This window comes from Somniosus microcephalus, chromosome 3 (assembly GCF_052327205.1).
Source record: "Somniosus microcephalus isolate GS21.2 chromosome 3, FLI_Smic_1.0, whole genome shotgun sequence".
Classification (NCBI taxonomy): Eukaryota; Metazoa; Chordata; class Chondrichthyes; order Squaliformes; family Somniosidae; genus Somniosus; species Somniosus microcephalus.
The window spans coordinates 142,776,151-142,791,326 of NC_140989.1; the positions used below are offsets into that span (position 1 = coordinate 142,776,151).

Here is a 15,176-nt window from a genome sequence, read left to right on the forward strand (position 1 = left end):
AAATATCGGCGCTGGAAACGAGTCATTGATGTCGTCATCAGACCTGTTCCATTTAATTGGGCTGGGAAATGCGCACGAGTCTTTCAAGTGGGGCCGTTAAGCTCCAATCGCTCTGAACAACGCGCTGCTCAGAACATCGCGTTCCCGACCCGCTATGCGCTCCGCACGCACAAAACCCGACTCCAAGGTAAAGATTCCGGCCGTTAACTTTGTTTCTCGCTCCACAGATGCTGCCTGATATATGTGGTATACCTAGCACACATTTGCTGCCTGTGATACTTCTCCATTTCATGTCTGTTACATTTCTCCATCACACTTCAGGTGTCCCACTCAGATTTCTGTGTCGCATTTTAAAGAGTATGAAGAACCAAAGAACATACAGAGATACTCTCCAGGAAGAGAAAAGACTGGAATCAGAATATCTGCAGCCCCTTAATTGACTTCACCAATTTTCCTTAAAAAAGATAAACAAAGCCAGGGTTCTGGCCTTGAAGTCTATTTACAATTAAACTCAATGAACTCATCCACTATCCACTTAATAGCAATTAGACTTTGCCACCTTAAAATGGTCACAGCTTCAACTGAGCGATAGAATAATACATCGCAACGTATCAATCTCTGTCCTTATAAAGCAGCATATCACTGGACTTAGTGCGAGCAAAGAAATGGGAATGTTGTTAGTATATTAATAAAAAGTATGACCCCTCATCCACACAAAGATTTAAGCATCACATTTGAACATCTCACTTCCTTCTACCTGTCACATTGTGGCCATCACATGTACATTTCTGTGCTACAGTTCCCCCTAATTGTCTCAATTTTTATTTTCCTAATACAGCAACAAATTACAACGGAACAGCCTGCCACCATATCAATCATCAAGTAACGAGCTGGAATGGAAATCACAAGCTTGGAAAAACCCCAAATCAAACATGGACAGTCAAAAGCTACCAGTTAAAGAAAGGAAAGAGCAAATAAATCAAAATATATCAGCAATTCCCCCCCCCCCCTCCGCAGTCTGTTGACTATGGTCTCAAAATAAGGTTCCTACCAAAATGAAAACATTTTTAAAATACATATTTCGCAATAACATGATTAAACTTTACCTATAAAGTTATCATTTGAGTCTTTGAGTACCTTCATTACTTGGGGGCCTCAGCCATTCTCAAAAGCCTGGGCTTGTAATTGTTGTGCTCCCCATGTCTAGCACCCTGTCAGCTGAAGGGAGTTGCCACCTCTACCTGTGCTTGCAATTTCCAGAATTTCCCAAGCTAAATTTCTTTGCTTTTCAAAACAAGATGACAGAATAACTTGTGAGCACCTCTTCTGCTAAAATTTCATGTTTAAATGATCAAATGCTTAATTTTTACTTTGGAAACAAATCAGAAAGGGAGCAAGGGAGTGATTACACCATTTGTGCTTTCTGTTGTTTATACTTGAGATGTTGAACTGAGGCCCCGTCTGCCCTCTCGGGTAGATGTACAAAATCCAATGGCACTATTTTGAAGAAGAGCAGGGGAGTTCTGGCCAATATTTATCACTCAACCAACATCACTAAAAAACAATGATCTCATTGCTGTTTGCGGAACCTTGCTGTGCGCAAATTGGCTGTTGTGTTTCTTATTACAACAATGACTCCACTTCAAAAGTACTTCATTGGCTGTAAAGCACTATGGGACGTCCAGAGGTCATGAAAGGTGCTATATAAATGCAAGTCTTTCTTCACTTAGAAATCATAAACAATTATATACACAAGTTTTTTTTAAATTCTCAGTACAAATTACGACTGCTATCAAAACTCATACCTCTTCTCCCTCCAGTGCTGCCAAACCCCAAGCTCTTCCCTTCCTCAGTATTACCATATCCTCCAACTCAATGTGAGCAATGCCACTGGAAATCCACTAGCCACACTTCATGCATCAGATTCTGTGCCACACCTGCACTATGTCAATTTTTGTTTCATAGTTTGACCAGATGGGCTGAAATTAAATATCCATAAAAGAGGGAGAAGAAAAGTCAGAATTCTGAAATTCCCAAAAAGAAAAATGAACCAATCAAATTACTCAAAAAAAATTTGAAACCTTCCCGCTGCTGCCAATGAGAAATCTTTAACTATGAGAATGAATAAAAATCTTCAAATTAAAAAAAAAGAAACAGAACTATTCAAAGAGTCAATTCAATAGTCCTTTGGATTGGGAGAGCAGATTCACAATTCAATGGTTCTTTGGATTGGGAGAGCAGATTCACAATTCAATGGTCCTTTGGATTGGGAGAGAAGATTCACAATTCAATGGTTCTTTGGATTGGGAGAGAAGATTCACAACTCAATGGTCCTTTGCATTGGGAGAGCAGATTCACAATTCAATGGTTCTTTGCATTGGGAGAGCAGATTCACAATTCAATGATCCTTTGCATTGGGAGAGCAGATTCACAATTCAATGGTTCTTTGCATTGGGAGAGCAGATTCACAATTCAATGGTTCTTTGGATTGGGAGAGCAGATTCACAATGCAATGGTCCTTTGCATTGGGAGAGCAGATTCACAATTCAATGGTTCTTTGGATTGGGAGAGCAGATTCACAATTCAATGGTCCTTTGGATTGGGAGAGCAGATTCACAATTCAATGGTCCTTTGGATTGGGAGAAAAGATTCACAACTCAATGGTCCTTTGCATTGGGAGAGCAGATTCACAATTCAATGGTTCTTTGGATTGGGAGAGCAGATTCACAATTCAATAGTCCTTTGGATTGGGAGAGCAGATTCACAATTCAATGGTCCTTTGCATTGGGAGAGCAGATTCACAATTCAATGGTTCTTTGGATTGGGAGAGCAGATTCACAATTCAATAGTCCTTTGGATTGGGAGAGCAGATTCACAATTCAATGGTCCTTTGCATTGGGAGAGCAGATTCACAATTCAATGGTTCTTTGGATTGGGAGAGCAGATTCACAATTCAATGGTCCTTTGGATTGGGAGAGCAGATTCACAATTCAATGGTCCTTTGGATTGGGAGAGCAGATTCACAATTCAATGGTCCTTTGCATTGGGAGAGCAGATTCACAATTCAATGGTTCTTTGGATTGGGAGAGCAGATTCACAATTCAATGGTCCTTTGGATTGGGAGAGCAGATTCACAATTCAATGGTCCTTTGGATTGGGAGAGAAGATTCACAACTCAATGGTCCTTTGCATTGGGAGAGCAGATTCACAATTCAATGGTTCTTTGGATTGGGAGAGAAGATTCACAACTCAATGGTCCTTTGCATTGGGAGAGCAGATTCACAATTCAATGGTCCTTTGGATTGGGAGAGCAGATTCACAATTCAATGATCCTTTGCATTGGGAGAGCAGATTCACAATTCAATGGTTCTTTGGATTGGGAGAGAAGATTCACAATTCAATGGTCCTTTGGATTGGAAGAGCAGATTCACAATTCAATGGTCCTTTGGATTGGGAGAGAAGATTCACAACTCAATGGTCCTTTGGATTGGGAGAGCAGATTCACAATTCAATGATCCTTTGCATTGGGAGAGCAGATTCACAACTCAATGGTCCTTTGGATTGGGAGAGCAGATTCACAATCGGTAGATAGGGAGCGCTGAATTTGAGAGAGCAGGACCTGTGCCTATTTCTTTCCAGGCTATAATTCAGTGCTCTTCTGTGTTTAGTATAGTGATGTACCTAAGCCCATTTTGTGCATCAGTCTCATTAAGACTAATAATTAAATCTATATGAAAGTAAGGGGGAGAAGTTCGGTATAGCCCCTTCTGGGCCGCTAAAATTTGAAAAGTTGAAGAATTAACGCCAGGCGCTAATCATTGTCAACTCCCGCCAAATTCATTGTTAGCGCTCCAAGAGGGAAGTGGAGCACTAAATCAAGCGTTACACTCCTAACTTAGGGCGCTAACCTCTGAGAGTGGGGCGCTACCAGCAGTGTGATAAAGCAGGTCATGCGCAGTCCAAACAGCACTCTTTAATCACACAGGCTGCTTCCATCTCTTAAAGGGAAGGGCCAATTACGCTGTATAGCCTCATAGTCATCAGTGGTGTTTTTCAACGTGACCTGGGCGACTGCCATTGCAGCCCCCATCACTTTCAGAAAGTGCAGCATTTGGAGATGTTTGAGGAAAAGGTGTAAAAAGTTTTGTACACACTGGTGCAAGTAATAAATGATGTGATCACTGAAAGCGCCTTTTTCGCGATGTTCATGCGACACGGAAGCATTCCCTTTAATTACCGCTCCTGCAGCGCACTTCCGAGTGCACAACGTCTCCTCTTGCTGGTGTTGTCGGCGTGAGGAGCTAAAGCAGGGGGCGAAAGGCAATTTTGCATCAGGGCCGTTAACGGGGCATTGCACATGCATTGACGTCACATGTGAGAGGCACTAGAGGCCTCGGCGCTAACAGTTAGCGCCAGCGCTAATTCGCCACTGAAGGTCGCGTGTGGCGTTGGATTCGCCGCGGCCGGATGCTAACCCCTTAGCGCCCCGGCCAGGCGCTAACGGGAGGTGCTAACCTACCAAATTTCGCGGCCTCTGTCTTTCTTTTCTTTTTCTTTAAGACCTCAGATTTGGTGCAAGGTTATTTAAATGAACATCTAACATAATTCAGGAAGATTTGGATAGGTTTGCTCTTTTTTTCTTGTATACTCATTTGAAAGGGAAACATCAAAGGAGCTCTTAAATTGACTCTGTATGTTTCTCTTTGCAATGTTTACAGAGATTTTTTTTTCCATATCTCTGATATTTTTATTCGTATTTATTTGCTCGGAATAAATTGGGGTGCCATTTTTCAAACTCATTAAGTAGAGTTAAAGTGCCTCAAATGCGGTAATTCATGGTTGAGGTACAAGATGAAACAAAGCATGCTGTGGAGATAAACAGGCTCGAAACCATCTGGAAAGCTTGGCAAAACTACCTGCCAATGGCAGAGGACGATTGCCTCAGGGTGATCTGGATCAGCAGGACAGAGCTTCACCATCTGCTGCATGGATACTTGTGTAGCCAACTTCCAATATAGAGATGGCACTGCCAGTGGTTGGCAGGCCAACACTGCCTTTAACGGTTATGCCTATCGGCCATTACTGGTTAGGAACTGCCGTATCAAGTAACGTGCTGCCCCTTACCTGCATCAAACAGACAACTGATGCACTGGTCAGCAAATCCAGCGCTTTATCTCATTTCCCATTGAATAGTAGGAAGTGGCTGCCCAAAATCACCGCACTGCAGCATTTCCAAAAGTAAAAGGGATCGTTGATGAATGCCATATGCCCATCCTTCACCCCATCCGGGGTATCAGTAAGTGACCAAGTTTGTATGGCAGACCTTTGTTGTATGAAGCCTACGGATGATGTGTGTCGCAAAAAGATACTTAGTGAACATGAAGCACGAAATCACCTGATTATATGTCCCCCCCCCCCTCGCGCTTAGCAGTAGCACTACAGCGCACCCAATCACGTAATCAGGCCCAATCTGCAGTACGGTATAATGTTCCTGTCACTGCAAAATAGCACTTCATCCTCCGTGCTGTTTGCAACACCATTTAAATCAGCTAATATATAATAATGCATATATAATAGTATGTTTCACAGTATAAATGACCCTGCTGTTGTAAAGCAGCATATGTCCTGACTTAGTGTGAGCAACCCCAGTGGAAATTCATTAGTCAAAAAGAATTATAATGACAGATTTATTTAACGTTTGGCATGTCTCACTTTTTTGCATCTGTTTCTGTGCTTTTTTTTTAGGTTTATAATACCGTGCATTTGCCTGACCAAAATGATTACAATTGCACTTTTGGGTTACATTTGTGAAGCCCGATCTCCAGTGAGGTTCCTCGCCAGATGGAGGTGTGGGTCGTAGATAGGGCTCGAACACTAATTCTGTGGCATATGCTCCAGTCTACAAGGCTCCATGCTGGGAGCAGAGCCTGGCAAAATGACTCTTTTAATGCGCACCTAGGCTTCACGGCTATCATTCAAAGTAAACGTTAAAAAAAAACATTTACTTAAATTTCAGTGGTGATGTTAACAATGGAGGGCCTCTCTGAGAGGAGTCACTGGCGCTGAGAGGGAGCGGAGTTAATGTCATCTGAGGAGCAATCATTCAGAGAGTGATGCAACTCTGAATGTTATTGCAGCTCCCTCACACCGTGAAATCCATACCTCATCCAGACCAGTTCACCCGACACTGCCGTGTTTAAAGAAACACATTCATGTTAATTACGATCCCTTTTCGAACGAAATGCTGCTTATTCTGCCCTGAATCACAAATATAAGATCGATTTTAAAACCAACTTTGTGTTATGGATAAATCTAAAATGACAACTGAGGCAACAGCAGATCCAAGTGATTACTTGCAAATTGTAACCAGGTGATTCTATCTGTTTCATTCCAAATTCAAAGACTTTTATTATGCCATGCTGACCACAAGTTTTATTTTACGCTACAAATAGGCAATTTTTGTTTTTAATGTGTCTGATACTATTCTGTCAGTTTCCAGCGTTCTGGCTCTCCGATACCCAAATTTGAAACAAACATCCGAGAGAATATGTTGTTTACAGTGATGTCCTTTGACAAATCATTTAATTCCACTGCCATGTGGATCCTACCCGAAAAATCTTTTGTGCTATTTTTCATCAGCTGTAATATGAAACATTTCACATTTTAAGCACCACAGATCGGCGGTGAGTGTTTATATGAGGGCAGGTGAATAAAGTCAGTTTTAACAAACAGCGCAAAAAATGACTCACTGGATGTGCCAGGAATAACAAAAAGGTCTCGTCATTTTCTATTATCTAAAACTAAACCATAATAAAAGCATGTATAAAACCACACTTCTTATAATTATTTTAACATAGGCTGGCAAAGAATTATTTTAGCACTTGATACAAGTTAGAAATCGCACAAGGCCCCACTGTGAGTACTCAAAAGTATTTGAGAATGGTTCACCTACCTCTTCTTACCATCTCTCTTTGCTGATTTTTCCAGGAGCACCCTGCGTCTTAAATACTCATTCTGAAACTCACTGGATTTTGCCGTGTGCTCTTTGATCAGGTCGGTGGTTTTTTTGTGATGCTTCTTCACTAATTCCTTCATTTCTTTGTAATGTTTTTTCTGAAGTTTCACAAATGCCTTCTGTTGTCTCAGCTCTTCCACAGTCTGGGCTTCCACCTCTGCAGCAGTTTACAGAAACCAATTTATCACATCAAATGCTTTTTTCCCCCTTCTGCCTTTAGTAAATGACTTACTGCAACTACTCAGATAATATAAAATATAATGTTACTACAATGCATCCTCAGTGAAACCTCTACAACAATGAGAACTATCAGGAGTATATGAATCCTTGAAGGGAATTTTTTTTACAGGGCTATGGGGAAAGAGCAAGGGATTGGGACTAACTATATAGCTCTACCAAAGAGCCGGCACAGGCACAATGGGCCGAATGGCCTCCTTCAGTGCTGTATCATTCTATGATTCTATGAATTCCTTATATACACTTATATTCAATGAAGATGCACTTAAAAATTACTAACTTGTTTATATTTGAAAAGATTAAGGTTATTACAATCTGCCCTTAAATAATTCGTAGAATTTTATAGCACGGATGGAGGCCATTTGGCCCATCGTGCCTGTGCCGACTCTTTGAAAGATGTTGATGAACAGATTAAAAATGTACTGTATCAAGTGTGCACTGGGCATGAAGTTAGCATGTGTTTTAATTTTGTTTTTAGACATCTTGTATACATCTGAGCACCTTTCATTTTTTATTTTGGAACACGAGGAATTTTATCTGACTCAACACCTTGAAATACAGCTCAGCATAATACTTCAGCTTTCTAAAAGTATAGTCCAATTTACTTTTGTATAATTCACACAGACAGAAAATGTATTTACATTCAAGCTTCTACAAAGCCTCTGTTCTCTTCCCTACTCGATATTCTCAACCATTTTAAACAAGAGTCGAACGCCTTGAAATGATGCTGAGTGAAAAATGCATGTTCTTTTCGGATTCCCCTGCCTGCTATTTTAACAGAGGTGCTAAACGAGTTAACACACTCTGTTAAAATAACAGACAAAGGAATGCGTTAACGTGTTTGAATGATAATAGCACTCTACAATTTCCAGGCTTGGGTCTCAGAGACACATACACAAGTTAAAACTAAGGAAGATTGGTCCATAATCACTAGGATGCATAAGTCAATTTCTTTTAACAAACTGGAATAGTTATATGAAGCTGTGCTTCACAAGAAAGTGCTTGGTAAAACTTTTCTGATGTGTTTATAAACAAATGATGTAGTAAGGTAAATTGTATAGATGGCATCACTGCTTCATTTGTGTGCGAGTTCACTGCAACATAAATGATACATAACTGGCCGCTTTCTCCTCTCAAAACAAAATAGATAAGCTTTCTAAGCCATTTTTTCACTGAAAGTCCTTTTAAATGTGACAGTGCCAAACTCTGGTTTCTCTGACACTGATTATCAATATCATATGTGGATATAGTAATCCTAACATGTGTATGGTTGTTAAATGACAATTATGTCACATAACAGTCATAGATTTTTCGATGACATGGTTTCATTCTTGTATGTAAACCTGTTCAGTGAATCTACACGCTATGGTCTGCTTATGTGTAAACTTGGATACATGCAAGTCTTTTTTTTAAAGTTTCCATCCGAGATCTTATCATGTACTCTACAGGCATTTCATTGTTATTTTATCTCTATATCTTTTTCTTATTTTATCATTAGCCTTCATTTGGGCTGTGGGATGGAAATGATTTAAAGTCCTTGTGTCACACAGAGTTTGTTAACATCTTACCTGACAAGACGCTTTGTATGAGATCTTCTGCCTTACCAGCTGTTTTGACTGCGGCTAACGCACAATGTAAAAGATTTTTGATTAATAACAAGGCTCATAAATCGCTGCAAAAGCTTATTACTTAACTATTTGTTTTTAAACAAAAATCCATTAAGCATAAATGCACTTACCTGGCGCTGGTTGAACGTGGGTGACTTGGGTGGGGGGTTTTGGTGTCACACCAGGTGTGTGACTCACACCATTCTCTGCTGGCGCTGGCTTCGGATCATTACTAGGTTCTGTGGGAATGTCACCAGGTTCAGCCTGAGGGAAATACAGGAATGGATTATTCACCCTTCAGAATGAAGGAATCCACCAATCCCATTGAAAACGGTCACTGCTGCACACTAACAAGTCTTTTTTTTGGCTTAAGAAACCTGCAGGTTGCCAGTCAATCGTGAATTTTATTGACCGAAGTGAAAAAACAAATATAATTTCTACGACTGCTGCAAGATAACACTGGTGCGCGACACTATTCTGTTGCCCAGGTATATACGAATGGAGGGTTTTTTATTTTGGTACAAGCTTTTATAATTTGCCTCAAATAAAGCAGTCATCACCATCAATACATTTTAAGAGAAACAGTACCTCCTTTTTGCTGTGAATTGTGTAAACATAATTCTGATATCCAATTTTTCGAAGCATGTTTCAACATTCTATCCCGTCTGTTCTCTCCTTCACTGTTTCTGTTTGTAGTTTTACACAGTCGACATCCGAATGCTGGGCAGATTATTCTTCTGAATGCCAAATCTGCGGTAGCTCTCACACACACACACACACTTCAATTTTCCCCTCTGAAAACTCGTACACTCTCTGTAGGCAATTCAGACCCTGCGATGGCCAAACTCTGATGACCAGTTGCCATGGCGCCTGATTGAGTGGTCCTGTGTGCTTCAGCTTGGATTTGTTCTTCAGGCAGCTTTCCTTTCACTCCTTGATGGTAATTACAGCCAATGAGCGGGGAAAAAAAAGCTCTTTCGTGCCATTACCCAGTCCCCCCAGTGCAAGGACTCTTGCTTAAATTATATAGACAGGAACGGCTCAAATAAATTTGTAGCTTTATGATTCATGACTGAATGATTAATTATGTATTTACTAAAGATTAGTGGCAAAGCAATTTTTATATTCTTTGAAAAGAGTGAAGGGCAGCTTATGACTTTTATTTCACAGTCCATACTACGCCCTTTTCCCCTGCTGCTTACCCTATTTTTAAAAATCAATTTACTGCCTGAAAAAAAATCAGCTGACACCAGTAACATCATTTAGAAATGAAATAACGGTTGATTATTACATTTTTAAAGTTTTTCTTTTCGAGAAAAGCACAACTGTTTAAACATGTTATTTACAGTTCAGACAGAATTTTTTTCGAACTGCGTCAGTTTTTACCTTCTCAACAGTTTGAATGCCCTCTTTTTTTTGGGGGGGGGAGAGGGTTTGGGGAACTTCTATTTTTAAATACAGTACTGAGGAGGAACTCAAATATCTCTTGAAAATCGGCATTTATCACTTTTGTGACAAAACCTTAACCTTGTCTGCAGGACTACAAGTTTTCTTTTGCTCGTTCTTCTTAATAAATATAAGGATAAATTCATTGATCTTGTGTCCCGAGTGTGGAGCTGCGTTCGAAGGGGAAGCGGATTGGGGAGTTGGTGCTACAGTGTTGTAGCCTCATCTCTGACCTGAGCACTTTTTTGAGTGCAGTTTCTCTCTGGGTGTGCAGGATCGGCAAGTTTTCCCTACAAAGTACATACAGAAAGCTTTATAAAGATATAAGTCGTGACTGTTTTAGGTTACAGCGTTCTGCCACTGCTGTGAAGCGGTTTCTACTGCGTAGCAAGGCAAAGTCAGCGATTAAGTTTGAAGTCGAGTACTGACCTACCTCCAGACGTGAGCAGTGTGCACTACCCTGAGAGAGTACTGCTCACCTACGGTAGAATCATAAATAGAGTGCTGCCAGCTGCAAATTTATATGGTAGCCAGCACTCGGGTTGCCAACTCTGGCTGGGTGTATTCCTGGAGGTTTCATGGTATGACCGCCTCGCCCCTACGCTCCCCTCATTGGGCGCCCGACATGTCCATTCTCACGGCGCCCCACCTTCACGCGCCAATCAGAAAGCGAACAGACTCTTCGTTACCCGGCTGGATGACTCTTGACTGTCAGTCAAATAGCCTTTTCTTTCCCATCACCAACATTTTTATAACTAATAAACAAAAGTGTTGAAAGATTTTTTATTAAATTTTATGCCCCCTATGATTTTTCTCCTGGGTTGTTCCCAACAATGACCTGGAGATTAAGCTCCAATTTCTGGAGACTCCAGGGCAATCCTGGAGGGTTGGCAACCCTAGCCAGCCCTCTGGAATTAGCAGTTACAATATAAACATTACTCTTGTCTGTACTTTTCCATTTGCATAGTGTAGAAAAAAAAATAGCTGAACCACATCTGATCTAACTTAGGTCAAATATACACAGTTATTCACCTACAATGTGATAATGGTCGAAAGGTCTGCCAGAAAATAGACTATAGAATACACTCCTTTGTTAAGTAAATAGACGAGCAGAACAATTACTCAATGAAGATATATAATAATCCACATTCTCAAACACGATGTTCTCACCACACACCAAAGGTTTAGCCAGGGATACTCACTAACTTTTGGCCGAGGCCCACAATTCCAAGCACCGACCTGCCTGCTGGCTGCTGGCCGTCCCCCGGATTTTGATCAAGCCTAATGGTGGGCATCTTTTGACGCTGTTCATCATCGCCTGGCGTTGCATGCATGTCCTTTTTTTTAAATCAAAATGGGGAAATTTTGAAGTGTTTTGCAGTCTCTTTTCAAAAGCTCTGAGTCACCGAAATTCTTCAGTTATCATTAGAGCTACTGAGTCATGTCTCCTGGCAACCACAAGAAGAAGTGCTTCCAGCCAATCACCGATCGCAAATCAGCTTGAAGAGGTTTTCACGTACCTCACTGGGCATTGGAGACAGCTATAAAAACAGGCACAGCCAAGCCCGTCCAAAAAAAAGTACGTTTCAGCTGAAGTTACAACAAACTTTGGTAGTCTCTTGTACCACCATTCATATTTTAATGATTGTAAAGTACAACTCTGTCAGCTATTTTGACTGTTAAAAATAAATGGGCAACGAGCAACGCTTTTGCATGTATTTGAATGCATGCATGGAGTGCTGCCTTCCTCAGTTTTAAAGTCATGAGAGCAAGGTGTGGCACATGGCTTACCCACTTGCCCTGTGATTACAGCCAGTACCGCAACCATCAAAAACCATTTAAGCCTGACATTAATATGTGTTTCAACTTTTCTCCCCACCCCGTTCATAATTTCTCTTCCTTTAATTGCCTTTTGATCTTTTCCTGTCCTTTTCTTTTCCCACTGCCCTTTCTCTCTCTCTGCCTTTTTTCTTTCATTGTTCTTTTTCTCCCCGTTGCTTTCCCTCTTCTTGTTTCTCTGCTTTTTCTCTTCTGTTCATGCCTTTCACCGTCCACCCACGCAGCTGTGAGCATGAGTGCTGCCATGACAGCTTGGTCAGTGAGAAAGTAAAGGAACCAGATGGGAGCAAGTCTTACCCAGAATCCATGGCGGCGGTGAAAGCTCCCTATCTACAGGCCCTATAATATTAATATGAGTCTTTCACTGGCAATATACAAGTTCTGGGGAAATCCCGCCTCCATCGCGTTCTTTCGCTTTTTCTCACTCTGCAGCAAGAAAACTGCCACAGAGTGGAGGAGGAAGACAAGAGGATGGAAAAATGAGGAGAAAGCCAGTATATAGAGAGTTTAATTTACATCTGACCAGACCTGATGCTGACACTGAGGGGGGTGTTTTTCTACTGTTGGATGCCATTTCTTGCCTGAAAAATAGGCGGGCAGCATCTATAAAATGGCCTCCACTTCAGCCAACCCCATTGATAACCAAGGCACATATGATGCAATTTTCAGGCAGGCCTGTAAATGGGTAGGCTGACCCGCTCACCTGTTTCAGGTGGGAGACTGCTTAAATATGCAAATCGGAGTCCTACGCAGGTTGTAGGACCTGTCTTGCAATTTTAAGCACATACACCGTGTATGCTCCGCCCAATTGTACCAGGTGTCGAGTGGCTTAACTAGCGATACTTAAAAGGACTGCTGGAGGCCGCTCAAAAAAAGTCGTAGAAATTAGATGGAGAAAAGATGTCACCACCCATTAGCCAAGTTTCAGTCAAGGACAGGATGTCACTGCAATTGACAATGATGATGGATGGCAAGTGCCTTGTCTGCGTGTGATCGGACATTCTGGTGGGAAATGCAGACAGAGGTTGTGATTGTTGATCCAATGGCAGCATCTGAGGGGCTAGTAGTGGATGGAGTAAGTGGGGCGGGAAAAAGATTGGCGAAATTATCCCCCAGCAGGCACCTTGGGCGGGAAGGTCGCCAAGAGAGGAGCAGTTATGGTTCCTGCCGATTGGATGTCTCGATGGGCCTTTTGAAGAACGGCAAAAGAAATAAAAAGAACTTGCATTTATATTGTGCCTTTCATGACGGCAGGACATCCCAAAGCGCTTTACAGCTCATGACATACTTTTGAAGTGTAGTCACTGTTGCAATGTAGGAAAAAAGGCAGTCAATTTAGGACAGCAAGGTCCCACAAACAGCAATGTGATAATGACCAGATAATCCATTTTAGTGATGTTGATTGAGGGATAAATATTGGCCAAGACACCGGGGAGAACTCCCCTGCTCTTCTTCGAAATAGTGCCATGGCATCTTTTCCATCCACCAGAGAGGGCATATCGGTTTAACGTTTCATCCAAAACATGTCACCTCCGACAGTGTAGCACTCCCTCAGTACTGCACTGGGAGTGTCAGCCTAGAAATTTGTGCTCAAATCTCTGTGCTCAGGAGAGGGACAGTGGGTAGTTGTAGGCTTATCAAAGGATGATTCAAGCCTGGAAAGGTTGCAGGAAAGTAGGAAGGCAGAAGAGTAGTGGTGGGTTGTGGTTTGGAGTGGGGGCATACTTCCCAAGAGGAGAAAAATGAAATGTCGTCTAACTGGGCAACTGGAAGGGGAGAAGACGGAGAGAAAGGGTCTGAGAGGAGACAAGAGAAAAAAGAGATAGAAGTAATGTGCTCAGTTCTAGAGCAACAATCAAAATGTGCATGTGAATAGACACGGAGGGAATTTAGGTGATTAGAATAGACATGGCCTGGCCATAAACAGACCATAGGCTGAATTTTTACTGTGATAAATCCATGTAGTGAGACAAGGACTCGAAGAGGCGAGGTATTAGGATTAATAAGAGTACTTTATTAAACGACTGCGAAACAACCAGGCAGGCTTGCATCCAGGCATTGCACCCTTGCTGACCTTGACAGGAAGCAAACCTCTGACCTTAACAGGAAGCAAACCTCTGACCTTAGCAGCAGCATTGGCTACAGCACCACCTGGTGGATAACCTTAATCATAACATCCCCGGTTACTATATCCCTCCTCCCTTAAGATTTCAGTATGAATTTCTTAACAAACAACCATTCCTAAGGGTCACATAAGGAGTCTCCATTCATCATGTTCCATACTTGATGAATCTAACAGGTCAGTATCAATCTCTCTGGTGGCTTGCGAGCCCTTTGTGAACGTCTAACAGTAAAGTCCCTGATTGTTTGTGGTGAAGCCACCAGCTGCTCCTGAGCAGTGCTCAGAGTATCTGACAATGCAACGATGGTTTTCTCTTGATGAATAGGTTCCTGTGGAATTGTCTCTGTTCTTGGTGGTGGCACCACAGATGCACTTGGATAACTGGGGGCAACCCTGTCTTCAGTCATTGCATCTGGAATCTTCATTTCAATTTCCCCTTGTCTGGGAAGTATCTGATCTACATGTCTGCGTACTACCCTACCATCACCCAACATGACCTTGTATGATACTGGACCTGTCATTGAGTCAATGAAGCCAGGAATCCACTTTGGTCCATAACTGAAATTCCTGGTAAGGACTGCATCTCCTTCTCCAAAACTTCGGCTCTTTGTTCTTTTGTCATGGTTCTCTTTTTGTTTGTTTTGTCTGTTTTCCATTTTCCTTTTTAGGTCTGGGTGGACAAGGTCAAGAGTGGAGCGTAGTCTACGACCTAATAACATCTCAGCAGGAGAGAGTCCTGTGGTAGATTGAGGCGTTATTCTGTAGCTGAACAGAACCCGTGACACTTTGGCTGCTAAACTCCCTTCTGCACTTTTTTTCATCATCTCCTTAAATGTTTGTACGGCTCTCTCCGCAAGTCCATTCGAGGACGGATGATATGGAGCTGAGGTCACCTGCACTATGCCATTTT

At 41.8% G+C, this 15,176-nt stretch overlaps 1 protein-coding gene across 11 annotated transcripts in view; it reads right to left on the bottom strand.

Moving 5' to 3' along the window:
• plcb1 (phospholipase C beta 1) overlaps window positions 1-15,176 on the bottom strand; it is a 1,372,871-nt gene that overhangs the window by 127,038 nt on the left and 1,230,657 nt on the right. For 10 of the 11 annotated variants that reach the window (XR_015077546.1, XR_015077547.1, XM_085981702.1 and 7 more), the window contains 3 exons: window positions 8,991-9,123; window positions 8,821-8,874; window positions 6,953-7,172 (listed from right to left, as the gene is read on the bottom strand). Coding sequence is in view for 9 of the 11 variants with exons in the window: in XM_085981702.1 (XP_085837828.1) it covers window positions 6,953-7,172; window positions 8,821-8,874; window positions 8,991-9,123 (407 nt within the window). In the remaining 2 variants the exon portion in view is untranslated. The remainder of the gene's footprint in view (window positions 1-6,952; window positions 7,173-8,820; window positions 8,875-8,990; window positions 9,124-15,176) is intronic. The other variant, XM_085981709.1, reaches the window with a different exon arrangement.